Source organism: Chaetura pelagica, unplaced genomic scaffold (assembly GCF_000747805.2).
Source record: "Chaetura pelagica isolate M959 unplaced genomic scaffold, ChaPel_1.0 scaffold520, whole genome shotgun sequence".
NCBI classification, from domain to species: Eukaryota; Metazoa; Chordata; class Aves; order Apodiformes; family Apodidae; genus Chaetura; species Chaetura pelagica.
The window spans coordinates 49,472-76,974 of NW_009951812.1; the positions used below are offsets into that span (position 1 = coordinate 49,472).

At 49.6% G+C, this 27,503-nt stretch overlaps 1 protein-coding gene across 1 annotated transcript; it reads left to right on the forward strand.

The window, feature by feature from the left end:
- Positions 1-1,335: 1,335 nt before the first annotated feature.
- Positions 1,336-26,997, forward strand: MAPT (microtubule-associated protein tau). The gene is made up of 12 exons (XM_010007968.1): positions 1,336-1,381; positions 2,963-3,049; positions 4,409-4,495; positions 6,059-6,121; positions 12,225-12,280; positions 14,806-14,938; positions 15,465-15,515; positions 16,121-16,386; positions 19,534-19,626; positions 23,278-23,359; positions 23,940-24,052; positions 26,782-26,997. The coding sequence occupies exons 1-12, from the start codon at positions 1,336-1,338 to the stop codon at positions 26,995-26,997; spliced, it is 1,293 nt and encodes a 430-aa protein (XP_010006270.1).
- Positions 26,998-27,503: the final 506 nt, after the last annotated feature.

Genomic DNA, 27,503 nt, shown 5'->3' on the forward strand with positions numbered 1-27,503 from the left:
TTAAATTGCATAGTCATCTTGCTAAGGCTTAAAACAAGCTGGGTGAGAGATCTGGTTACCAGCATCAGTTTCTCTTGCCTAGTTCCATATATCCAGTTAGTTTATTGCCCGCAAACAAAACCACGTGAGTTTCCTTCCTTGCTGCTGGTAACCTGAGCTTCATTGCTGGATTCAGTGGCTCCTGACGGTCATGGCAAGTGTGTGATTGCACTAATAGCTAGTGATTAATCACTGCCAATGGCTGTAATTATATCAGCTATTAGGAAGTCAACTAAAAGCAATGTCTGTCCAACTAGCAAGGAGAATAAGGAGAAACATGGTCCCTGCTTCGCAGAAGCGGATGATGTTTGTCAGTGATTTCATTTCCTTTTGCACTGAGATGCACATTAGAAAAATAACTGAATTTTAGCACCTTTCTACTTCCACTCCAGTGTACAGACCTGCTTACTGTGCTTAGCCCAGGGAGTCCCTGCTCCAAATCCACCTCTGCAGAGTCTTGGTTTACTGCTGTCTGTCACTTTTGGGTTTCTTTTCAGATGATAGGTGTATCATTATAGCTGTGTGGCCCTGCTGGGTGTATCCACAGGGGCAGAAGGCATCCCTTCCTGAACCAGCATTACACCTTGCCAGCAGATGGATTAAACTGGCAAGTGAAGGGTTTGGAATGTGCAGCAGAAGTACCTCTGCACTGTGTGGGCTCCTGGTGATCATCTGGGACCAAACTGCAGCTGGGCAGTGTCCTTTGTGCACCAGCATGGTCACTTTGCTTAAGACGTCTTAAATTCTGTGGAATTTGATACTGCAGCTGGGCAGAAGTTGCCCATGTTCTTGTTGTGATGGATGTAGTGCCTGGCAGATGCTTTTGCTTCTGCAGGAATAATTAGATCTTCCCTTTGGTGACAAGGCAGTCCCTTCCCACTGTCCTTCTCGACTGGATGACCACAAAACCTGCTCCTGCTGGATTTGGAAGCACCAGCATTAGATGCTCCAGGGAGTATTTCAGCACTGGTGTGAAACCCAGTGTGTAACATGTACCTTAAGCTGTGAATTTCCTCAAGCACAATGGTGTTATTTCAGGGCTCTCAGGAAAAGAGAACAAAGGAGATATCTTCTCACAGTGGCTGAAATGGTGGTTGATTGTTGTTGGCTGATGGCTTCCAATAGGATGTTTAATGCTCCTAGAAATTGTTTGACAAACCAAACATGTCTGGTGGAGCAGTAGATGGGAGCTCACCAGGTGAAGATGGGTCAGGTTTTGCCTGAGGGGTGTTTATTTTCCCTCTCCTCTCCAGGTACCTTTGCTGAGAGACGGCGGAGCAGCGGCAGGACGTCACCATGATGGAGGATCACGCAGCCAGCCAGGAGAAGCACATCCCATCAGGTGAGCAGCTCCAGGAGGAGATGGGGGAAGGGATCTGCCTTGCCCACTGCTGAGGGAATGACCAAAGTGAGGAGAGCAAGGCCAGCCAGGTGTCCTTGGGGATGACCAGGAGGAGCTGGTGTTTGTGTGTCTGGAAGGTTCCTGTGGATCAGGTGTCTGCAGCCAGTGGACAGTGGGGAGACCACAAGATACTGTGATGTTCAGTCGTAGGAAAATGCTGCTTTTGGATATCATTACCCAGCAGGAACAGAACACCCAGTGTCCAGGGACTAGTGATGATCTTAACTGCTGCAGCTTTGCAAATGTGTGTTTCTGTGCTCACTCTTTAGTTTGCTATAAAAATGCAGCACTGCTTTTATTTGGAGACACAGCTCAAGGATGCTGCTTGCTGCCTGCTTTTCTCACCTGCACAGGGAGAGGGGGGTAACTGGACAGAGAGCTCTGAGGGCAGGGGCCATGCAGGAGTCTTTTGCCCCATATTTTAGACCTGCATTTCTCAAGAAGCCTTTACTTTCTCATTCCACCATGCACCATAATTTGGCTTGGAAACCCGTATCACACCAGCAAACCTGGTGCGACTCACTCCTGGCTATGCTCCATCTAAACATCATCTTAATTTTCTTTTCTTGAGGTCCTTTGGACACAGCTTACACCAGATAAATGGATTGTCTCTGTCTTGGAGAGGATCCATAGCATCCATTCATGCTGGGTTCTGTAATGCATTTCAATCTGACAGCTCCTCTCAGCTTGTAGCCTCAGCTTTGCACATCACAGGTTCCCAGGGATTTTGCTTGTGTTAGCTTGAATCTTCTTTTCCAAGTCGTTTTCTCCAGTTCTCATTATTTGATTTGCTCAGACTCCTTGCAGAGAGGAGAAATGTGCCTCTTTCCCTGCTCTTCCAACAGATGACTTTTGCAACCAAGTCTTGGCACAGTCTTGTGTTCTGCATCAAGCTCTTCATAGAGACTTGTGGTTTGCAATGACGAGAGTGAACACATCGTGGGAGTGTTCAGCAGCCTGCCCTGGGAGGGAGGCTAATGGCTCCAGAAATGGCAGAGAGGGCAACAGTGACTCCAAAGTTGTGCATCTTTTCTGCTTTTGTTGCTAAGATCTCCTTTCCTGCTTGTGGCACAGTCTTGTGTTCTGCATCAAGCTCTTCATAGAGACTTGTGGTTTGCAATGACGAGAGTGAACACATCGTGGGAGTGTTCAGCAGCCTGCCCTGGGAGGGAGGCTAATGGCTCCAGAAATGGCAGAGAGGGCAACAGTGACTCCAAAGTTGTGCATCTTTTCTGCTTTTGTTGCTAAGATCTCCTTTCCTGCTTGTGCCATGCTTTGCTGTTTCTAGCTGTACAGTTCACTGGGCTTTTCTTTTGCTGGTGGGTTTCTGCTCTTTCCTTTTGGTGGTGACACTGGTGCTTTTGGTTGACATTTTCACGCTTTGCTTGCTTATTAGTTCAGGAGTTTTAGACTCCCCAGTCACAGTTTCTTGCTGCTGTGGATCTGGGCAATCAGAGTTCATAATGCACAGGCCCTAATTCATAGCCAAGGACTTGTTCTAAGTATTTGAATGTTTTCCAGGCTATCCCCTTCAGATTCCAGTCGATGATGGATCGGATGAGCCTGTTTCTGAAACATCTGACGCTAAGAGCACCCCAACTACGGAAGGTGGGAGCTCTTTGACTTACTGCTTTGAGACCATGATGGATGGGGTCGTGGTAAACCTTGCCAAAAGACTCGCCGTGCTGTGGTCTGGAGGGGTTTCTCAGAGGGAGTGTCTACACTCTTGGACAAATGGTCTTCACTAGTCTCATCACAAGCAATGTTTGCCACTGCAGCATGAGATGATGAGCTTTAAAGGTGGAGAGTGGGTTGGAAGGCAAGAGAAGGTGAAGTTTTTATTGTAGTTCAGGAAGTTGCCTTCTGTTTGTTTCCTGAAGACTTTTTACACAGTGACCATGAGCTCCTGTTAGCTCCGGGCAGCTGGGAGCAATCCCAGATTGTGTGCTCCCAGGGCCAGAGGTCTGCAGTGTTGTGCTCCTCCAAGATACTGACAGCATGTCCTGGTGGCTGTGTTTGCTCCCAGAGTTAGCTCTACCTAATATCTCTGCCCCCTCTGTATTTGTGTGTTCATTAGTACAGTGTAATTCATGCTGGAATGATGGGGGGGCCAGAGTCTATACACAAAACAAATTTTTGTGCTGATGTGAAGGTTATATTGGTAGGACTTAGGACACGTGTGTGCTGCTCCAGGGTGTTACCTGAGTGCCATGTTTCTAGAAAGAACCTAATTCCAAAGTGGTCTGGAGATATGTTCACTGTTTTAATAAACTGCACTTTTTGTGTTCCTCTGGAGGTTTCAGTCCCAAGTATCTGCCCCTTGGGGACTTCAGGTAAAAGCATTAGTCTGCAAAATTCATCTAAAAGGAAGATGGACAGAGATGCTGACCAGTTCCAGCCCTGTACTGCTGGAGGTGTGGGCCAGCTGATTCTTGGTGAAGCTGCTCTGTTCCTGGGAATGTGGCTCAAGAAGATAGTCCATAAAACCTGGCTAGTGCAGACTAGGTTGTTGTCCCTCATTCCAGTTGGGCTGGGACTTGTCATTGGGACATCCCTCTAGTAGATGGAGCCAGGTCTGTCTCAGAGCTGCCCAGAGCGTGGCACAGTCACAGAGCTTGGATGGTTTGTGAAGGTATCCCATGGGAGCTGTTCCTTCCTGCTCCAGGCCAGTGATGTTCCTGTGCAGATCAGGCACCAGTGGCTGCTTCAGCTTTATGTTTTCAGACAGTGTTTATGGTAAAGCCTCCAGCTACATTAGGAATATGCTGGAGATGTGTGTGACAGGGGACAGCTCATTGTCCCCGTGGTCCTGGCTTTGCTGTGTCATGCTTGGTTGTCTCCCTCCACAAGCACTGGCTCAAGGGAGGGAGTCAGATGCTTTTTTGAGCAAAAAGTCCTTCAGGCACGTCCTGGCCTCCACAGGGCTTTGCCACTTGATGGCTATGTGAAAGCTGCGTTGTTTTTCAGATGCCACAGCACCTTTAGTGGAGGAAGGAGACCACGAGGATCAGGGTGGTGTCGAACAACACGGGGAGATCCCAGAAGGAACCACAGGTGAGGGAGACCAAGGTGCAGTTTCATCTCTTGATGCAGACAGAGCAGAGAGCTGGACTGGCTAGTGCTTAAAAAGAACACTGCCAAGCCTCTTGCAGGCATGCTTTGCTCCTGATGCCTGCTTCTTTCTTCTCCACGGCCTGCAGAAATAATTCCTAGCTTACAATTGTCCTCTTGCCTTCTCCATCCTTTGGGAAACTTGCAGCCTTTTCTTCTCTCTTCCTCAGCTCCACATCTAACAATCTTTCTATCTGGTGTCCCTGTGGTGGCTTCACCTCCTGTCTCCTGCAGATTCCGGTCATCTCTGTCCCTCTGCCAGCAGCCCCACGTTGCTGGTGAGGTGGTCACCAGAGGACCTTGCTGCTTGTCTCACTGGTGCTCTGACTCAAGCCCAGCCCCTGCAGTTGTCTCCAAAGTGGCAGGTGAAACCAGGCCACTGCAGCAGTGCTTTGGCTGCTGGCGGGTTTTAAGGATAATGCAGAGGAAATGAAGTGGCTAATTCAGCCCGAGTGTTCTGTGGGGACTCACTGCACCTGGGCCTGGTTTTCCAGCCAGGGATGGTGTTCTTTCAGAGGTAGAGAGTGAGAAGGGAGTGAGCTGCAGCAGTGCAGGAGAGCAGGAGCTCCTGGGAGAGTCAGGTCTGTATCTGAAAAGTGAGTATGTGTCCCCTGTGTGGTAACCACTGGCTTTTCCTGGATGCCTCGGGCAGGACCTGGGGAGGGTAAGGGCTGGAAATGGGCTCTTGCCAATGTCCAAACACTGAAGCAAGCCCAGCCTCCCTCGGGCAGTCAGACTGTGTATCCTGCATGCAGTTCCCAGGCTGCTGGTGGAGCCCTGGGCTGAAATGCAGTTTCTCCCCTGCTAGCAAGGGTGAGTAGTCTCTGGTTGTGGATCAGACTGTACCAAGGAGCTGGGAAGAAGCAATGTGTCATGAACTCTGGAAAAAATGGAGAAAACAGAGAAGGTCCTAGTTTGCCTGTAGAACTGTCATATACAAGAATAATTGATTAAGCCAGTTAAAAGTACTCATGTAATAAATTGGAAAAGAGACAAACCATCAATGCTGTGAAGAAACTTGTGCTTCTCCAATGAGCCAATATTCCTGAAGTGTCAGGTTTGTATCAGACACGCTCGGATTTGCTGGTGTCAAGCAGCCTTGGCAGAGGCCATCACAGGAAGCAAGGTAGTAGACACTTTCTTGGTGTCTAACTCAGGTAAGAGTCAGGAATTCGCATGAGTGCTGCTAGGTGGGAGCAGAAGAGGGGATATAAATGCACATGTTTCCTTGCTCTTTAACAGCCTGTTTTCTGCACCTCTGCCTGAAAGAGCTTGTACTAACCTGCCACCTAGGATGTGTGAGTTGATGAATCACTCCAGCACAAGTTCAATAAATCTCACTAAGATCCATCCATGGGTTGATTTCCTTTCTGATACTGCCTTGCTCATCATACAGCACTGATGGGCAGCATCAGCAGGGAGGTTGAATAATTCTCCAGACACACACTTAAACTTAATTATTGTTTTGACCATGTTTTTCCCATTCTTTCCCTCCTCTGGGACCAGCTGAAGAGGCAGGTGTAGGAGCCACCCCCAACCTGGAGGACCACGCTGCAGGAGATGCTCAAGGTTAGTGAATCATCTCTCACTGCTGCCCACACATGTGGCTGGTTTGCTGGTGGCTTGGGAATCTTCTCCTGGAGTGCAGATGCTCTGCACTGTATGAGCAGTTGTGCAGTTCTCCCTGTTCCTGACAGGGGAGGGTCATACATGCTTTGAATGTTCCAGCATACTCATTTCAGGGAACTGCAGCTTTCCATGCACCAAATTTCCCTTGGTTGGCTGAAGCTTGTTTGTCCATTTGCAACCCAGGGTGTCCTCCAGGCTGGAAAAGGAGTCACAGAACCAGGATGGTGCAGGCAGCCAGGAGGAACTGCTCAGTATTGAACAGTCAGTTTTGGGCCCTGCATGTCACACATGGAAGAAGTGAATTGTTTCTCCAAATACTGTGTATCTTTCTAGATTGAAATGTGTCTCAAACCTACTCACTGGTGATCTGACTTTAACAAGAAGGGTGGTGGTTTTTTCTCACCCCAGTCCTAGGGAGTGTGACTGGCAAAGCCAGCCACAGTGGGCTGTGAGCATTTATTGATTGTGTGTCAGCTCAGATGAGTCAAGAAATGATCAAGGAACATCCTGGCTATCTGGAAAGCTTCTCCTGACCCTGCTCGGTTCAGACTTGACTGAAAACTTCAGGGTGGGATTTTCCCAGAGCACCCAGTGCTTTGACTTAGGCATTCAAAGTCACTTTGATATTGCTCTCTAATTTGGTGTGCTGGTTAAAATCTTAGTTAAACCCCATTTGTAAGGTAGTTTTCTGTGCAGTAGATGTAACAAATTTGTCCAGCTGCTTGGACAGCATCTTTCCTCCTCATGGTTGCATTTTCAGACATCCATGTCTTTTCAGGAAGTAAACAGGTCTTTGCCTTCTCAGCTCAGGGCAGAATTCAGGTTGTCTTTGCCTTCCACACACAGATGAGCACAGTTATGTGCAGTCTGCTCTCTGCTGATGAAATGAAACCTCTTGCTTACCTGTCCAGTGGTTCTTGGACTAGCAACTCTTCTGGATTTAGAATAGTGGCACCACTACAAAAAAGAAATCACGACTGCTAGCTGGAGAGGGGTGAAGTTCTCTCTTCTGTCTGCCCTGCTCAGCCTGGTTCTGTTTCTCATCAGAGTTTTAGCAAGACCTCTCTGTACTGTCCTGGGATCTTTCAGTTGTCAGATAGGGGACACAGAGCTAGCTGGAGCTCTGATAGAACCTACCTAGGACATTTCTAGGTTCTTATGTAAATTGTTACTTCTCTGAAAGTGGAGTGAGTTGTAATAATGCTCTGCTTCCTTTTAATGGTTCTCTGTGATTCAGAAGAAAATGTGATTTTCAATCCACACACAGAGCCTTGGATATCTTTTCACTTCCATGTTGTTATTTTCCATAAGAAATTTTCCAGGATAGTCTGATGGCTACTGCCTGACCCCCCTCCAAGTCCTTGTGGTTACAAAAGGTGTTTCTTGAGGCCACATTTCAAATACTACCTGTCAATAGGTGCCAATTGGGGATTTCTCTTAAACCACAATTTCTGAGGTCTTTGTGTGGTACTTTCACTTAATCATTATGGTGAAAATGGGGAGAACATTGATCAAATGTCAGTCTTGAACTGCTTCTTTTCTTTTTCTGATCTTGTTTGTTGATCTAACAAAGCCACAAATGAAATCTCGGTACTGAAGTTCTCTCATCTAGCTCCATAGCTCACCTGATCAGTGCTCAAAAAGACCAAACAATATTTGAAGCTGGACAAATTAATAATATAAGATGCACATTCTTACTAGGGCAGTTGACTTTAAAGCAATTTAAGTATGTTCAGGGTGAATTCGCCATTGCTCAGTGCATCTTTACTTCACTTGAATGAATTTCTAACAGAAAAGCTCCAGCTCAACCAGAATATATGGCTTAATGCAGCAGTTGTTGGGTGAAATTGTAAAGGTCTGTGTCATGCATAAGATCAGCAGTAGAACATAATTCTCTCTTTTATGGTCCTCCCAAAATAAGATCTGTGTTTCTGTGACCTTAAGTTTTGGCTCTTAAATGTCACACTTTCCCCTCTGCCCAAATGGTGGAGCCCTAATGAGTCTGAGTGGGTGCACAGTCCAAAATTGCTGTGGCTGTGTGGCTACAGCCACAGCTTTAATTGCAGTCCTCTCCACTGAGGCCATCAGCTCCACTGACAATTGAAATACAGAAAAAAGAGACAAGACATAGAAGTGCTCTTCCCCAAGCTCATCAGGAATAAGAATGTTCTGGAGAACAAGGCAGAGATGGTTTGAGCTGTGGGAGGATATAACTGGTGTCATGGTCTGCATGGACATCTCCTGCAAAGGAGGAGAGGACTTGAAGGAGTCTGTAAGCCTGGGAAAGAGGGGAGGGTGTGGGACCTCTTCTGGCCCTTGAGGCAAGAAGAGGTGGTCACTGCCCAGCAAACTGGTGGTCCAGTGGTGGTGTTAGATTACAAAAAGGTTGTATTCTTGGCTTCTGGAAACCCCTAGAGCTAAACTAGTTGTGAGACCAGGTCCAGCGAGGAATCTGGTCTCCCACCTGCTGTGGCTGTCATTGTTCCTGATTCCCATGGAGATCAGAGTTTCTTTCAAGGCCAAAGTCCCTCTAGAAGTGAGTTGTCTCTTCAGTGGGACAATGTGGGACTTGCTTTTTTCCTCTAGATTGAGGGCAGAAATCCTTAGTCTCTCTTCAGCATTACATGTCTGACTGCTCTTTGCCATGTCTGTGCTAATTCTTTGCCCATGCTTCGTATCCTGCATCTTCAACTCCAGGGGAGCCAAGCTCTCCAAAGCTACAGCCTGGCCCTCAGGAGCATGTGGGAGATGCAATAAAAAGAGAAAGCCAACCCACAAAGCAGGTAGCTGGGGTTCTTCAGCAGCCTCTTCTGTCACACGAAATGAAGGCTACAACAGCAGCTCCCACCAGAATCGAGGTCACCATTCCAATACCTCTGGATATGTACCAAACCTCCAGAGCTTCTGAAGACATCAATGAATTCTCGGATCATCGAGGCAGAGAAGGTATTGGTGTGGATCCAGCACTGGGAACAGAGCTAGGTCGTGGTGTGCACCCTGAGGGGTTGGCAGGAGCAGGTGGCAGAGATGACTCTCTTTTATGTGCCAGAGCTCCTTTAAAAGAAGATGCTGGTGGACGGGAAAGAGATGAGGACCGTGATATTGATGAAACTTCTGAGCAGCACTTGCTTTCCTTGGTGGGACAGCATGTTTCACCAGGGCCTGAAATGGGCTTGTGTCCAGCAACAGCCAAGGAAGCTCTTGAAGAACATACCATGGAAAAAAATAAGACCAAAGATGTCCTCAGAGACATACCAGGAGAGGCACTTCTTGTTGAAACTGAGTCACATGAAGCTGGAGAGGATGAACGGGAGAGGAAACAGCCATGGAGGGGGAAAGAAGACACAGAGGTCACCCCTTCTGAAGTCATTCCTAAGAAAGAAGCAGAGCTCAGGGAGGGAGAAGATTCTAGACCCTTGCTAGAAATAGCCAAACTCCCTGTTGAGTTAAAAGATGAGGTGAAAGACAAGGATGTTCCTTTGGAAGAGGCTGTGACAGATACAGGAGAGTGCCGGACGCCCAAGAGGAAGCCCCGTGTCCCCAAGGCAGATCAGGCCGTCAGTCACGTCCCGCTCCTGAAAGGTGTGTGCAACATTTGCTGCCCTGAGCTCACCTGGCTGGTGGTTTGCTCTCAACAAGGCTGCCTGAACCAGTACTTCAGCTTGCTGCCACCTCTCCAATCCTGCTGCTTGGGACATGGCCTGGACCTTTGCTGCAAACTGATCAACAAGGCGCCGCTGCTTCTCCCTCCCCCTCCTTCCCTTTTCAGTTTAATCCTGGATGTCCTGGTGTACTTGCCAGTCCCTTACGCTTCAGTTTTGCGTCCCTTGCATGGTGCTGGCGTGTCACTGATCATGCTTTGTTGACCTGTTTTTGGTTTGGTTTCCTTGGATCTGTGGGGAGGGCACCTTAACTCACACCTGGCACCTTCCCAGAGGAGATGAAGACCCATGGACATTGTTCTGGCATGTTGGAGCAGGGCTAACCCAGCGTGCTGCAGCCTTGGTCCAGCAGGACACGTGCCATCTGTTTTGCATGTGTCTGATCCAGTAAGTCTTTGCCTTTCCTGAAGAGGAGGGAGGAGGAAAAAGGCAAGTGAGATGGCAGATTTAACCATGGAAAAGGCTCCACATTAGTTCTGTTTCTTGTACTTTTCCCTTCAATATCCACTACTGACTGCTGCTGGAGGCCAGGTCGGAACCTTTGCCCAATACAGGCCATGTCTGATGCTCTTACAAAGCATCCTTCTCTGATCCCAGTCCTAGATGGCCTGTCCCTGGGTGAGCCAATGTGATGGCTGATGTGGGGGGTTCTGTGGGAGCTGCCTGTGTGTGTGGGGCCTGGCCCTTGGGTGCATCCAGCAGTGTGTGGGACTGGGCTGGGAGGTCAGTCAGCCCCTGAACCTGCTGCAATCTCAGTCTTAGCTGTCTTGGGGGAAGATCTGAGTTCACCCCTCAAAGCCAGTATCCCTGCCAACAAAGCAGCTCTTAGACGTTTTCACTCTCCAAGAGCTCTTTTCCACCTTTACTGGGACTCGGAGGGATGTCACTGGGAGCCCTGCACAGTGGCCAGATGCAGGTTTTGCAAGAAGTTGTGTTAATAACCTGGGGCAGCAGGACACACCTCAAAACCCAATGGTGTCTCACCAGGTTGCACCTCAGCTCTGGCTGTCCAGGGCCTGGCCTGGGGGAAGCTCTGCTTTCCATCCCAAAACCTGTCTTGGCTGCTTCCATTGCCTTAGGAATCCCACCTCTCTGGTTTGTGGCAGAGAGAAGTGTGGGGTTCATCAGGAAATGGTTGATGTAGCTTTTTCCATTGGAGCTAATGCTAATTCTGTATTTCTTGTTGTCCGTGATCTCGTTAGCCAGCAGGAAGCTTCACAAACGCGCTGCAGGGCATCACAGCATGGCTTGCTATCCCTGGCATCAGAGCCTGGAAACCATGGCAGGTTGGGGATGCATTACCCAGAGTCAACCAGTTTCTGATTCAATAGGAGGAATTTCTTTTAATTAATTAATGGCCTTTTCCTGACTGTGGCTGTTCAGCTCCATCCTTGCTCCAGTCTGTAGTTGAAGTGGATTTGGGAAAGACAGTGCATGCAGCAGTTCTGGGGGTTGGCTGCTAGGACGGGTCAGGGTCATCCATTTGGGATTAACAACATTATTCATGTAACTGAGAAAGGCTGACCCCTCAGGGCAAGTTTCCAAAACACTGGGGAGAAAATCAGCAGCTTTTCCTCCCAGATTAGGGAGGAATTAGCTGAAGACTGGGAAAAGGGGTTTTTGTTATGAGTGCCTTATAGTACAAACATTACATCCTCCCTGTTTCTAATCTCCTAATTAGCAATCCTGCAGTCTGTTTTGCTTGTAGACTAATGGGACAACACACTGAAATATTGTCAGTCACTCTGTGCTTGATAGAAATCAAGTAGGACAGGAGCTAAAACCTTAAGACCCTGCAGGGTCTGACCCAGATTGGAGGCTCTGGGAAGACAGAAAGCAGCATGTCAGGAGAGATGGGGGGTAACAAGAGCCAGGTGTTTGCTGTGCAAATTTAACACACTGCACAACTTTAAATGAGATCATGGACAACCTTGTGCTGGCACGACTGGGCCATCTTTCATTTTTAGTCTTTCTTTATGTATTTCTTAGCATTGGGGTGTTTTGGAGAGGGAGATTGATTTTTAGGGTGAAGGAGAAGTGTTCCATCCTAAGTTGACCAGATGCTGCTGGAACTGAGTGGAGATGTGGACAAAATGGTCTCATACAGACCTTGTTCCACATGTCTGGTGCTCCAGTGGTGACTAATGCTGCTGGTGCACAGGTTAACCTAGTAACTCAGAGTGTGTTTACGAGGTGGAAGTATTTCTGCAAGGAATTAGTGACTTTGTAGTATTTCTAGGAGTAGTATTTAATTTAAAGGAGAGCAGAAACATGGAACACCCACCCAGCATGCATGCTGCTGTAGCACAGGCATCATCATCTCCCTAGAGTGTAATGACCAGTCCCAAAAAGTGTTAACTGTGTGTGTTTCTGTTTGTCAGGTCGTATTGACAGCAAAGACAAGGAAGGGACTGAAGCTGAGGAAAAGAAACCAAAGGTAAGCTAAAAATGCTAAAAAACAAAACCAGAGGTGATACCAGCCCACTAAGTGCTGTGCATGTTCCTGACTCCCTTTCCTGCTCTCCTGGACTGCAGTTGTGCCTCTTAGGAAGCCTTGCCATTATTTTCCGTTCTTCCATCTGTCTTTCAAGAGTGTTTTTGTTTTTCATTCCTTCACCCTGATTTGGATGGTGCAATCCATGGTGGTCTTTGAGGGCAAGGGATTGAACCAAATCTAAACCAGACATGTAGCATAGGGTGTTGAGTGGGTGCCTAAAGAAATAATTTTCTCAGCCTCTGACCAGAAAGCAACCAGTTGGCTTTGCTGGGGCAAACTGGTGTGAAAGCAGGCTCCAAACTGGGCTGGGCTGTACTGGGGAGAAGCACCATAAGATTGAAAAAGGCAAGACATGTTTAAAAAATTGAATTTAAATAATCTAGGCCTTGCAGATGCTTGTTCTGAATGAGGGACAGTTTAATAGTGGGTAAATTACAGAAGTTCACAGATATCTGTCACACTTAATTGTTGATTGTGCTGTACCTGCCAGTGGAGCACACACAGGATTTGGGAACAAACAGAGCAGTTCAGGTGGTACAACGTGCCACTGGTATGGAGGGTGATGGCCAGGACAGGGTGTCACAGAGTGACACTTTCCCCAGGAAGGGGCTTAGGTGGGAGGGATAGAGCTGAGGTGCAGCCATAAGACCCCAACAGTGCTGCAGAGAGAGGGCAATACAAAACACCTGTCCCACACCCACTCCTGTATTGCACCTTCTAATCCTATTTAATGCTGGTGATCCCCTTTTGTTTCCCTCCCGTACTGATTTTTATTTTGTTCCAATTTGATTTTGTTTCCATGTTTTAAGAAATCCTCACCTTCCACTGCCAAACCCCCAGGCGATAGACCCTCCATCCCCCCCCAACGACACACCTCCTCTAGCACAGCCCCTTCGAAAACACCCTCCAGCCCTGCCTCCACCTCTAAACGAGTCTCTTCTGTCACATCCCGACCTGCCAGTACAGGAACACAAGAAACAAAAGCCAAGGTAAGGAGATGGGATGTGAGAGAGGCAAAGCTGCCTTGGGCAGTACCTTAAGGCATCCCTGACACTTCTTGGCTGGGCACTTTCTTCTTGTCCCATTCAGTGGAGAGGGTGGGATTTGCTTCTTCCAATGGCCGTGGCCAGGCTTGGCTCCAATTTTGGTGTTTGAAGCAACTGAGTCCTTCTCACCAGCAGGTAGGACCCCTCCTCAGCATTGCAGCCAGAGTTCCCATTGCTGCAGGGTGTTTCCTGGGCTCCCTGAGGCATTTCCAGGTCCCTTTATGCTCCTTGGTGCTCTGCTTTGCAGCTCTGTGCAGTGTTTTACGGGCGCGTGGGCCGTGAACAGCAGATGTATTTGAGATGTGCCAGGTCTGCCAGGTTCTCCACGGGAGACAGGAAATGCACACACATCCCTGCCTCATTCTGCTGTGTAAAAAATAGCTCGGAGTTCCCCTTTGTGGGGTTTAGTCATACGGATACACCTGTAGTGAGGGAAAGGGTGGGAGATCCCAGGTCACAGACCTTGGGATATGTGGTCTTACTGTGGTAGGGATTGGGATGGCTCTGCTCTGAGTCCTTGCTGCCTTGGGACCAGTTGCCTTGGAGGACAGCTGAGAGAATTGAGGCTGTTCAGCCTGGAGAAGAGAAGGCTCCAAGGAGACCTTAGAGCACCTTTCAGTGCCTGAAGGGGCTCCAGGAAAGCTGGGAAGAGACTTTGCACAAGGGCAGGGAGGTACGGGATGAGGAGGAGTGGATTAAAACTGGAAGAGGGAGATTTAGGTGAGACATGAGAAGGAAATTCTTTGCTGTGAGGATGGTGAGACCCTGGCCCAGGTTGCCCAGGGAAGCTGTGGCTGCCCCATCCCTGGGGGTGTTGAAGGGCAGGTTGGATGGGGCTTGGAGCAACCTGGGCTGGTGGGAGGCGCCCCTGTCCATGCAGGGGGGGTTGGATCTAAATGATCTTCATGGTCCCTTCCAACTCAAATCATTCTATGATTCCGTGTTTTTCATGAGCTTTTGTACACAGACCAGCATAAGAAGATGATAGTTTTGGGGAGGCTTTTCTGCAGGGTCAGCAGACAAATATATAAGCAGTTTACTGCAGTTTACACACTTTGATATGGTGTGTTCAGGTGAGAATAAATTAATTACTTTTGTTTGGGGTCTGGCACTGTGCTCCTGAATGAAGCCTCTGGTGTGGGCAGTGGATTTATTTACCTTCTGTACAAAATTTTAGCAGGACAGGAGAAACAAAATTAGAAAAACAGAGAAAAGAGTGGAATGTTACTTCTTAACCAAGCCTGAGCATGTGGTGAATAATACAGCTGCAGCTGAGAGCTCACATAGAAGAGCAGCATGGATACTCTGCCAGTCCAGGAGTGGCTGTGCAAGGACATGTCTTGTGTGACTCCATGAGGAATGACAGCCCATACCTGGGCAGATCCCTCTACAACAAGCCTTTCCCCCTTGCTTCCCCAGGGCCCAGAGATGAGAGGTGGCACCAAGACGGCCACGCCGCGCTCCGGTGCCGGGCAGGCCCAGAGGAACTCCAGCAATGCCACCCGCATCCCAGCAAAGACCCCCACGGCCCCCAAGACACCTCCCAGCTCTGGTAAGTGATGGTGAGAGCAACGTGCAGCCACCTTCAAGGTGGCTCTGACTCTAGAGGTTCTGCTTTGGAGGTTGTGAACCAAGGGGACATGCACAGCACTGAGCAAGGGCCTGGGAAGAGGCTGTGGTGATTCAGAGCTGCTGGGGCTCCTCACGGGGCTGTGGGTGCACAGCTAGGGATGGTTCCTCTGGAGTGAGCCTCTTTGCTCTGTTCACACAGCTGACAGTGTGTAGGAAGATTTAGGCAGCTCCTTTTTTTTTTAATCCACCTATTTCTGTTCTCTTGACAATATTTCACAAAGACCAGGGGCAAGAGGATCAATTTTTCTATTGCAGGAGTGGAGATTAGCCCATTACTCTCAGAGAAGAACACCCCAGAAAGCATCAGGCAGTGTGAATTTCCATTAAAATGGTGCATTTCAATGAATATATGTATTTTTCATACTTAACCAGAGCTGTATAAAACCTTAAATTAATTAATTTTCCAGCTTTATTATGTTTAAACATCTTTCTAATTCATTAAACAGGCAGAAAGGAGCAGAAAAAACCACCTCCTGCAGCAGCAAAGTCTGAGAAAGGTGATGTTTAAGGATTTTATCTTCTTTTTCCACTTCTTTTCAGACTGGGGACAGTTCTAAGATGCTCAATGATCAGCCTTATTTAATCACATCAAATAATTTTCTAAAAATACTTTCAAATTTCTAATAGAAAAATGGTTTTGTTTGAGTGACTTTTATCTGTAATTTGTCATGCATGCAAATGTCATGTTTGAATGGGGAATCTTGCCAAGGATACAGGCAATGAAGACCATCTTCTTTCTGAGTTACTAGGAAATTGTCTTTAATCACAGTTTTGTCTTAATGAAACAGAAGGAAGTGCAGCCACTTTCCCCCTGCTGGTGGTCTGCACTGGCAATAGCTGGTGGGCCCTGGGATCATAGGATGTGTGGGGTTGGAAGGGATATTGAAAGGTCATCTAGTCCAGCTCCCCCTGCAGTGCTCAGGGACCTGCAGAACTAGATCAGGTTGCTCAGAGACTCATCAAGCCTGACCTTGAATATCTGCAGGGATGGGGCCTCCACCACCTCTCTGGGCAACCTGATTCAACCCCCAAAAGGTGGGGAAGGGGCTGCGTTCCCAGGTGGCTTATCCTGTCCTTACCTCCTTCTGTCTGCAAACTTCAGGTGAGCAGCCAAAATCTGGAGACAGAAGTGGTTACAGCAGTCCTGGCTCCCCGGGGACTCCGGGCAGCCGTTCCCGCACTCCTTCTCTGCCCACCCCCCCAGCCCGGGAGCCCAAGAAGGTGGCAGTGGTTCGTACGCCGCCCAAATCTCCAGCCTCTGCCAAGACCCGTGTCCAGCCCTCAGCTGCACCCATGCCTGACCTGAAAAATGTCAAGTCCAAAATTGGCTCCACTGAAAACCTGAAGCACCAGCCCGGAGGTGGCAAGGTAAATGTGCACTCTGCTTTCCAGGGGCCTGTCCGTAGGGACAGCGGGTGCTCAGTGCTGCAGGTGGGAAGGCAGAGCCCTGCCTGGGTCAGCAGCAGCCCAGCTGGGGTCAGAGATAAGAGCAGTGGGCAGGCATGCTTCAGCTCCTCTGAGCCTGATTCTGGTTTTGGAGCTTTTTGGGCTGATTGGGTTGGGTGCTTGTCTTGAAATTGCTTCCCTGGCTTAGTGTAGCACAGCTGTCGCACCAAGGGGACTGCAGAAAGCTTGTGATGGGGCTTTCCTGAGGTGGTCAGCAATGACATCCCTCATGGTGTCCATTAGGGAGAGCAAGTTGTGACCTACAGCCCTGACGAGGTCAGGGTTGTGTTTTTGACTCCTGTCCTGTGTGCTCTGGAGCAGACCCTGCAAGGCTGCCTCCACCTCCTCATTAGTGAGCAGACAGTGTGGTCTCCTCCCCACCAGGGTCCCAGGCTTGGCATATGTTTCAGAACGATGTGAATTTGGATCCAATTCTGTTGGTGAGGTTTTGGATTGTGTCCTGAGGTTTTGGATTGTGTCCTGAGGTTTTGGATTGTGTTCTGTGATCAGGTGCTGTCCTGCTATTTGATGCAGTCTAGTGTGGCCAGAAGTGGTGGCACTGTTACCCAGTCAACCACTAGTACTTTTCACTCCTAGAGAGGCTGTTCGATGAGCAGCAAATTGGTCTCTGTTCTCCAAGTGCTTGGGAATGAGGGTCTGGTGTTAAATCTTACAAGCCCAGCAGAAGGGAGTTGGAGTGAGGAAGTGGTGTGGGCTGATTCCTCCTTGTAAGGAGCAGCAGTGTGTGGTGACCCTGCTCCAGCTGGGTTGCTGGCTGCTCAGTACCCATGTGAGCTGCACTGTGTGGCTGTGTCCTGAGCCTGTTATTAAATCCTCCTTGTTGCATGGGTGGAGAAATGGAAGTTCCTGAGGCTGGTGGAGGCCTGGTGGCTCCTACACAGGTGTGAAATGACAGAACTGCACATCTGTGGCCCATCTGGTCAGGAGTCCTCATGTGCTTGTGCTTGCCTCTCCAGGGGGGGAAATGCTGCCTTGCAGACCATGCTCTGCAGCTGCTAATGCAACAGAGCCATAACAATCACCCCAAGTGCAGTGCATGCCATTTTATGCAAGTAGGTGACTCTGAATGTTTGACTTTGGCACAGGGAGAGGCTTTGAGATGGCTTCTCCTCACCAGCTGAAACAGCAGTGTGCTTTTCCACTTCCTTACCTGCATTTTTCACCCTGACTCTTAATTTACTGGACAACGCACATCTTGCTTTGTACCAAATCCAGGCAGGCTCTGGAGCCTGGGCAGGACTGGTCATTGGTCCTGAGCAGAGCAGCATGTGTCCTTCCAGCTTGTCCTAGGCCCTCAGCCCTCTTGCCCACTTGGCACAAGTTGTAAGTTTTTCCTGCTGCCCCCACAAAATGGTGCTTTTCAGGGATTTTAGAAGGAACCCTTCCCTTTACTGTGAATTGGTTAAATTGGCTGCTTGTTCTTTTTAATCCAGCTTTTACCAGTTTTCTTTTTTTCTTTGTTAGCTTCTCTCTCAGGCAACATGTTGTCTATTGTTGTCACTGAAAGAGTAAGAACAGCTGAAATTGGGGCAATTCACTGGGGGGAATGGCTGGATGCTCTGTTGGGGATTTTGTTGAACATGAGGCTGCCCTTAGCAGAAAGATTGCAGCAGGGGCAGAAGGGGCTGAGTGCAACGGGTTTGATTTTAGGGTGGCCAGAAGATGGATCTGGAGCCTGATTTCCACATGGATTTCATCCTGCCAGCCTAGGGAAGCAAAGGCAGGTGGGGCACATGTGCAGCAGTCAGCCAGGCCAGAACCCTTCCAGTGTTTCTGCTTTGTCTGAGCACTTTCGTTGTTGCTGGGTCAGTGAGTGCTGCTCTGGCAAAGCCTGGTCCAGCAGAACTGGGTCCTGATTTGCAGGGTTAGTTGGTGTGAACTTGGAAAATGATGCTGGAGGTGTGTGTCAGCCTGGGGGCTTCTCAGGCTGCTAAACCAGGGCAGAGTGAGGAGCTCTCCTTGCAGCAGCAGGCTGGGGTCACACTGTCTCCTGAGGGAGCACAGGCCTTATCTGCCTGCTGTTGTTTTCTTTTTCCTGCATTTACCTCTGATTTGTACTTAAGATAAGTTGTAAAGCCAGTCCAGTTCACACAGGGGAAGGAGCAGGGACTATTTTCATATTTGTCTTGTCTGGAATAGCTGCTCCTTTGCATGGGCCAGCATAGCTGCCCTTATCAAACCCAAACAGGGATAATGAGCCCTGAAAGAAAACAGCTCAATTATTTAGTCCAAAACTCTGTGTGTGTGGGGGGAGAGGGCAGACAGGCCTTGGGCATGGAGTGGGGGGTGAACTTAGCCTGGTGTGTGGTTCCCCTGGAGCACCAAGCCATTCCCAGCCTCCAAGGTGGTGTCAGGAATAGGCAGTAGAGCCTTTGGGGTTGGGCTGTGCTGCCCCTTTCATCATCCATCCAGGAGTTAAGACAAGGGCAGGCAGGGCACTGCATCCCTGGCAGCCTTTGCTTTTTCTTTTTGAAGCTGTAGAGGGAGTTTGAGCCCTGCACAACACAGAGCTCAGGTGTCCTCTGCAAGGCAGTGCTGGACACACAACTCATGCTCTCCAGCCTGCACCCCTTTGCCCAGTTTGCTTCAGCTGCTGGAATGTGAGGCCATGTCTGTCTGTCTCAGAGAGGGAACATTCTGCCCAGCATGGAGCTGGGGCTGAGCAGGCACTTTCCTCTCAGCTCCATCCTTCCACTGGCTCTGCAGAAGCTGAGGCTCAGCCCACTGATGCCTTCCAGCCTGTTTGCTGCCCAGCAAGTTCCTTGTTTTGTTCAGTGAAAAAAAAAAAGGGATGACCTGGCTTCTTCCTGGTGTTTCTGTCCTGGGAGCCAGGGCTACCTTACTAGCCAGACATGTCCAGTCTCTAGCTAGAACCTGCCCACCTCCATCTTCAGTTTCCAACCTATGAGTAGACAAATCTCTGCAGCAAGCCAGAGATTCTCCTTTGCTCTTGGCACTGGAAGGCAGGCTCCTGGTTTTAGTGATATAACTCATGGTCAAGCTGCAGATGGTCATGTTGTTTTTCACACTCTTTTCTGGCTACCAAAGGTGCAGATAATTAATAAGAAGCTGGACTTTAGCAGCGTTCAATCCAGGTGTGGCTCAAAGGACAATATCAAACACATCCCAGGAGGAGGCAGTGTGAGTACCTTCACACTTTGAATGCACTATAATAGTTCTTATTATAAGTGGCATGTTGTGTACACTAAACCACCAATGCTATCTGCAGCGACCCTGCCACCAGATAGCAATTGGTGACGTGCAATGACTCTTTTCTGGCTACCAAAGGTGCAGATAATTAATAAGAAGCTGGACTTTAGCAACGTTCAATCCAGGTGTGGCTCAAAGGATAATATCAAACACATCCCAGGAGGAGGCAGTGTGAGTACCTTCACACTTTGAATGCACTGTAATAATCCTTATTATTAGTGGCATGTTGTATACACTAAATCTCCAATGCTATCTGCAGCAACCCTGCTGTCAGATAGGGATTGGTGACGTGCTGTCCTTTAACCTCATTAACCCCAAAGACATGGTTAGATCAACCCTAACAAGTCCTGTACATGCCTGACATGGACAGAACTAACTGACCCGTGTAGAAACCATGTCTGTAACAAAACATCCTGTTAACCCAAAGGCTTTAAACTACCTGGGAGGCTGGATGTCTCACTGTCTGCAGGCTGGGTGGCCTCTGGCAGGCAGTGAAGGAGTTGCTGATGCATTAGGTAGAATAGATTTATACAGGAAACACAGTCCTTGTTGCTTGATATACTGCTAAATTGCACCTTACTCTGCACAATATGTGAAAACACAGGTATCCTGCCCATTCCCATCAGGCAAATATGATCCATGCAAATATTAAGCTTCTCCTTGCCCATGGAGGCTGAGCCTAAATTAATATGGAATTAATTGATTTTGAACACTGCCATTCCAAATCATTCCCAGATAAATAGCCAGACTCAGCTTTCAGTTACTGTGCCAGAAACCTGGAGAAACTCCATAGAGGTTGGTGGATTTACACCAGTCTCTCTGGAGACAAGAATTTGGGTCCAGGAAAGATGATGGACCAAGGAAGGAGCATCACTGAGACCCCAAACAGTGTGACTCAGATCTGTGGTTGCCTGGTCCGTGGCCATCTGAGGAAGCTTTCTGGTACCTCTCAGATGTTCCAAATGGATTTTCTTGGTGCTGTTTTTGATCTCTGGGGATGCCCTCCCTGAGAAACTGAGCGTTGCAGAGGACTGGGCACCTGAGCATTGAGACATAACTGGGTTTGCAACCTCCATCTTAAATTGGATGATATTCTGCATTTATTTAAGGGGTCAGAGCAGCTGCTTTGCAGAGGTCGGACCTCTGTGGAGCAGGTTCCCTGCTTGTTCTGCTCTGTCTTACCCCAGGGTCCTGCACTGGCTGGGCTGCCTGCTTACAGCAGGAGTTGGTCTTCCTCCCCAGTCACCTCTGCTGCAGCACAGGGTGCTGAGCTCACCCTTCTCTCCACTGAGAGCTCACACCGTGGGCAAGCGTTGGCAACTGCAGTGGGTTAAGAAAGATCTGGCTGGAGGTTGTCACCCCTCCCAGGCTGTGCCAGCACTGCTGGGTGTGCTGGCTGACAGGGACAGCAGCAGCTCAGCTGGGAGCACAGCGTGTGCCGCCGTGGCACGGGCTGTCCTGGGGATCCTCCCCAAGAGACGTCCAAGAGACGACCACCAAGAGATGGCCATCATGTCTCAGTCCTCCATGACACTGCCAGCAGGGCCTACCTGCCCAGCCAACGCTGCTTCAAGAGGAATTTCCTCTTGGTACAATAACTTGGGGTTGGGATCTTTATTTGTTTTCCAACCCCGTGGATGCTCTTGACAAGATGATGTGTTAGGCATGACCACTGCTGATGCTGAGAGGTGGGACCCCCAGGTCTCTGGCACTGGTTTCTCAGGCAAGCAACTCAGTGCCCCTTTTCCTTCCTTGCTAAAATGGGGAAGACCCATCTCTGCTCCCCAGCAGGAGGGTAAGGGTTTATGGAGTCTAAAAAAAGGGAACTGGGATGAGAGCAGAAAGTGTTTCAGTTGCTGATTGCTTGCTCTGGAAATGGGATGTCTTTCAATCCCAGGTCCCAGTGGTTCCCAAGTTGCTCATAGGCCCTTTGGGGTCACAGCTGGGATTATGAAGGCACCAGCTGTCCCTTTGGGATCTGTTACCTCTTCCAGCTGAATCCAGCTCTCCTCCTGCATTACACATGTGATCTCTCCCCAGCTCTGTCTTGGTGTCTGTGTCTGCCATGTGCTCCTAGAACCTAGGGCTGCTTTTCTCCCCGGTCTCTGTCTCCACTTTCTGTCCAACGTGCCCTTTGGTTTGTCTGAGCATCGGAGACAAGTGGCTCGTGCAGGTGGGACAGTGGCCTAGGCCTCTGTTCCCCCCTCCTTTTCCTGGGGGGAATGTTTCTCAGTGGAGCACTCAACCATGGTCCAGCACCTCACTCCGAGGGTGATGGGACCTGCATCAGAACTGAAGGCTGCACCTTCACCCTGGGGGCTTTGTTGTCAGCACAGGGTGCTCAGGTTGGTGGGGAGCAGTGAGTAAGGCCAGACCTTTGTGCTGGCTTTCAACTGTGTTGGTCTGGGGGCTGCCTGGGGGAGTCGGCTTCTCTGCAAAGGTCCCTTGGGTGCTGGCACATCCTTCCCAGGATTGGTGAGAGCAGCATGTGCTCCCCTCAAAATCCAGGCTACTACTGAGAGCCAGACACTTCCCAGGCATGAGCCAGCCTTGAGGTGCTGGTGATCCAATTTCTCCTGCTCAGCACCACTAACTACAGCAACAGCTGATTCACACACAGGTCTGGGTCCAAACCCAGAGTCCAAGGTAACTTCTGGGGGTATGGGGATGTTTTCTCACCCCCTTGTCTCCTGCTCCTGCTGCAGCTGGTGTGTGTGTGCTGTGGTTTTGCCATCCCTGACACATCTGGTGGTCCCAGAGCTCTCCAGTCTTTGGTGTTTCCCAGTGTGATGTTTAACTGCTAATGTGACACTAAACAGCTCCCCAGGAACTGCTCCCTGTGTGTGTGTGTGTGTGTGTGTCTGGTGGGACCTGGTTGTCCCAGGCTTGGAACTTGAGGTGGAATTGCTGGACCCCATGGTCAGAGACACAATGGGTGGCAAACAAATGAAAAAACAGAGCATAATATCATGAAATACTGTTGTGGTTCAATATATTCTAATTGCCATTTTAACTTTAATTATGTGAACTCCAACCAGATATTTAGACTTTGCCTTTTTTTTTTTTTTCTTTTAGTTTTTTTTAACCCTTATTTCCATTACAGCATTTTTCAGAAATGCATATTTTTGGTCACTCTTTTTAAAGTTCTGTGCACATTGATCATTTCTGTTCTTTCAGTTTTTGTGGACATAAGCTTTATGTTTTACACCAGAAAAGGTATTTATTTTTTATGTTTTCTCTCTGGTATATCTCCTCCTTTTTGGATGATGTGTATGCAAATCTTAATTAATTACCACTCCACTTTCTCTCTCACTTAAGCACTTTAAAATTGCCTCTACTTCCCCCCCCTCTGTGGAGAGGTGATCTTGTGCATGCTGACATGTTAAGAGAGGCTACTGCACATGGGCATTAATGATCTCCCATTTCTGATGACAATTTCTTTTGTACTATTAATCTTCCTGGGGTTTAAACTGTCCTTTCCCTTGAATCCAGACCAGGTGCTGGTGTGTGTTGTGCCTCCCCCTCCCCAGGTTGCCTGTGGTGGCAAGAAGCTCATTGCCTTTTTCTTTCTTCTGTGGACAGGTTCAAATTGTTTACAAGCCAGTCGACCTGAGCCATGTGACATCCAAATGTGGTTCCCTGGGCAACATCCATCACAAACCAGGTATCCTTGGAGCATCTGGTAGCACTGGGTGCTGGTCCTTGGGAAGTTCACAGGCTACATCCTGGTGTGCATCTGGAGACAGGGAGGGGAGTGCAGGGAGCAAGGGGAGGCACATGGATCAGTGACCAGAGCATCAGAGTGAGCCCTGGGGTACTAGACACTGCTCCCAGCTCCATCACTGCCAGACCCTCTCTAGTCTGCCTGGAAGGGGGAAGGATCTGGTCTGGTCCATGGACACCTTCATCTGTGCCAACTCCTGTCTGGAAATGGGAAGAATTTAGGAATGAGTAGGAAGAACTGCTGATGTTCAGGGCAGTCAGGTTAGGTCCCTACCCTTGGCTCTATAAAACATGGGGTGTCTGTCAGCTCTGCACAGTATTCCTTGGAGAGTCTCTCTACTCTGGTTCCCACTTGCCCTGGTTTCTAGGTTTCCCAGATCATCATGGGGTCTTTTGTGCTGCCATTGTCCTGCTCCTCACCCTTTGGTGGAGCCACCTCAAGTAGGAGCTCAGCCCCCAGTGCTTTCCCTCCAGCTTGTCCTGGCACAGGAGCTAATCCCACGTGTGCTCTTCTCTTCCAGGTGGTGGCCAGGTGGAGGTAAAATCTGAGAAACTGGACTTCAAAGATAAGGTGCAGTCGAAAATTGGGTCCTTAGATAACATCAGCCACGTCCCTGGAGGAGGAAACAAAAAGGTAAAGGGGCCCTGGGCTGAGAGCAGACACAGCTGAGAGCTGCAAGTGTCTGTCTGCCCTGTGGGCAGGTGTGGAGCCAAAGGGCTGTGGAAGTCTGGACTCAGAAGGTCCTGCTCACCCAGCTCAACTTTAGCCCCTGTGGCCTCCTCTCCCTGCTTGCCAGGCAGCTCTTCACCAGCTCTTGATGAGGTTTGCTGCCCATGTTCTAGCATGGACACTGGAACAGGCTGCCCAGGGAGGTGGTGGAGTCACCATCCCTGGAAGTGTTTAAAAGAAATAGATGTGGTGCTGAGGGACATGATTTAAGCACTGAACAGGTAGATTAGGTTATGGTTGGTGGATTTAGGTTGGACTTGATGATCTTCAAGGTCTTTTCCAACCAGGATGATTCTGTGATTCTGTGAGGTGGGCTGTCCTTGTCCTTCAGAGGACAAAAAAAAAAAATGCCCTGCCTGGGGCTGGGCTGCTCAGCCCCTGCCCAAACACCCAGCTTGTCCCTCTGCCCATGGCAGGCAGAGCTGGGAGCTCCTGGGCTGCAGCTGCCAACATAGAGGACATTTGCTGGAGAGCAGCCATGGCAAAACTGTGAGGGTGGCAGTTTCTGTCCCCTTCTCTGGCCCCTGGCCACACAGATGAGTGTGATTGTTGGTGATATCCTTACCTGTGGTTTCCTGCTCTTTCTGCTGCTCTCTGAAGTCTGTGCAGAAACGTGTTGTGGCTCCCACCTTCTATGTTAAGGGGTGTCACCATCAGCAACTGCTTTTGCTCTCTGCCTTGCCAGGTACTCCCAGGGGAGTGGCACAAAGCTGGCAGCTCAGGGCACTGCAGAGGTGTTGGTTCCCTGATGAAAGTGGAGCATTAAAGGCTTAGCTTTATTTAGAAAAGGTGACTTTGCAGTAGGCTGTCACCTCAGGAGAAAGCTGATCTCTGTCCCAGCTGAGACTGAGGATGCTGTGTAGGGGCTGGTGCACATTTCAGGGGACTTGAAAGACAGAAGCTAATCAGGTCAGGTGAAATACTGAACCCTGGGTGAGCTCGTCCTGCTGGGAGCTTTGATGGTGACTTCTCAGTAAGTCTGAGCTAAAATGTGTCTACAACCTGGTTTTGAGGAGAGCAAGGTCCCCTGCAGGGGGCCAGGAGCTCAGGTAAGCCCAGAGGTGAGACTCCAGCCTGGTGACACAGGTGGTTGAATTCTCCGGAGGAAAGTGGTTTTAATCTTGCTTGTTTTTCAAACACCTTTTTTTCTCAGTGGGAAGGGAACATTCTCTTTCAGCTCCTGTATTTTGGCACTTCGTTCTTGGCCACGTTTTCTCTGTGCACCTCCCAGCTCTTCCTGGCCTCTGCCTGAGGGACTGCTTGACTTCCTTACCCTTCTCTCGCTGCTGCTACGCATCAGACTGCCCTGTGCTTCACTCAGCCTGGTTTTGTGATCACTATGATGGTTCTTTCATATCCTGGCACATCCACTGGGCCACAGTTTGAAGAACTTACCCTTTGGAGGGGGAATTTATTTGCTTTACCCAGCAGTGGTATCACCTGCCTCAGCCTTCCAGCCTGGCAGTTGCCCACACTCTGCCTAAATCCACACCCAGAGGAGGCTGTTGGTGTCCCTTGAGTTCAGAAGCTGCCTCAGATTGTTTCCCTTGTCCAGACCATTCCCATTCCCACCTTGGCACCAGGGACCATCCTCAGGCAGTGCTGCCCCGAGGTGGGACACTCAGTTGGCAGGGAGGGGGCAGGACACAGCTGAGCCCCATCAGCCCTCCACATAGAGCATCTGTGGGTGGTTCTGCTGCCCCTCTGCCTTTCTCCCCAGTGTCTCCAGTCCCCTCCTTGCTCTGCCAGGCAAACGATTTGGACACAGAACCCACAGCTCTCCAGACTGGGTGTCCTGTGGGAATCTGGGGTGCTCTGTGCTCTGGCAAAGTCCCTGTGCCAGCACCTTTGCTGCCAGGGAAAGTTTTCCTCCTTGTCTCCAAAGGCAGTTGCTGTTCTTCCTATGAACCAGTGAATGGCCTCGTTTTTCAGATCTTTTGCTCCCCAGTTTTCTCTTTCTTTTCTTCAATTTTGATCTTTTTTTTTCCTTCTGGTTGACATTTATTGGATCTTGGGGTGTTTTTTTTTGTTGCTGATGCGTTGTTTTGCACCTCACCGCCCCGGGCGGTTTCTTCACCTGTAGAGAGAGAAAGGCAAGGAAGACAAGACCCATCCCCAGGCTGCTCAGAGCCCGAGCCCAGACCCTGCTGGGCTCCAGTCCCTGGTGCTGGAGCCACCCACCCCCCTGGAGAACCAGCACCCAGCCTTTCACTGGGCTGGGGAGGGCACCAGTAAGTAGCAAACCCTGTCTGCTTCACCTCCCCTCCCTGGCCCTTGCTGGGAGAGAGGGAGCAGCACTTCGGGCTCAGCTGAGCTGTGGGGCATCCTCACAACCTGTGTAAGGGTCCCACCCCCTCCCTAAATCTCTGCTAGGGGAGTGGGAGCAGCCCAGGTTGTGCTGGGACTCACCACCACTCCTGGGAGCTTGGGAAGGATCTGGCAGCATCCCGGGATGCTCCAGTCCCGCCACCCCTCCTGGATGTGACGTTCCTGATGCCTGGGAGCGCTGGGTGTGTGTGTATGGGGCTGACAACAAACTGAGCTTTCCTCCGAGCTGCACCAGCAGCTTGGCAGGTAAAAATCTTCTCCAGGTGTTGCCTTGCACCCTCACCCCTCCATCCCTGCCCCTGCAGATCGAGACCCACAAGCTGACTTTCCGTGAGAACGCCAAAGCCAAGACCGACCACGGCGCTGAAATCGTCTACAAGTCCCCGACCATCTCCGGGGATGCCTCCCCCCGCCGCCTCAGCAACGTCTCCTCCACTGGCAGCATCAACATGGTGGACTCCCCCCAGCTGGCCACACTAGCTGATGAAGTGTCTGCTTCCCTGGCCAAGCAGGGCTTGTGATGGGGGGCACAGCAGGGCCCAGATGAGAGAAGACAAGGAAAAGGAAAAACGAAACGAAACAAAAACAAAAAGAAAAAAAAAAAAATGAAGTGTCTGCTTCCCTGGCCAAGCAGGGCTTGTGATGGGGGGCACAGCAGGGCCCAGATGAGAGAAGACAAGGAAAAGGAAAAACGAAACGAAACAAAAACAAAAAGAAAAAAAAAAAAAGGAAAAGAAACAAATAATAATAATCTGGCCTTCTTCCTCTGTTCCTTTTACAGCTGCTTCCCCGTCCCCTAACTGGTTAATGATTTAACCTGCTTTTACTGTTCATTCAGCTCTAGCTCCAGGACTTCAAAATCAGTGACACTATGAGGTACAAAACCTCCTCTCCCCCTGCTCCTGGGAGTGCACAGCCCATGCCTGCCCCCCACTCCCTCTCCTTGTCCCCCCCAAACCCCTGTGAGGTCCCTCGCTGTCCCAGCCCTGATCAGGGCCACCCGCCCTACCAGGGATGCCCCCTGCCC

Excerpts from the sequence above, each read along its gene's own strand:
- MAPT (XM_010007968.1), top strand. The coding sequence starts at position 1,336 with ATGATGGAGGATCACGCAGCCAGCCAGGAGAAGCACATCCCATCAG. Across the intron at positions 6,122-12,224 it reads CGCTGCAGGAGATGCTCAAG|GTCGTATTGACAGCAAAGAC; the intron begins GTTAGTGAATCA and ends TCTGTTTGTCAG. Across the intron at positions 14,939-15,464 it reads CAAGACACCTCCCAGCTCTG|GCAGAAAGGAGCAGAAAAAA; the intron begins GTAAGTGATGGT and ends TTCATTAAACAG.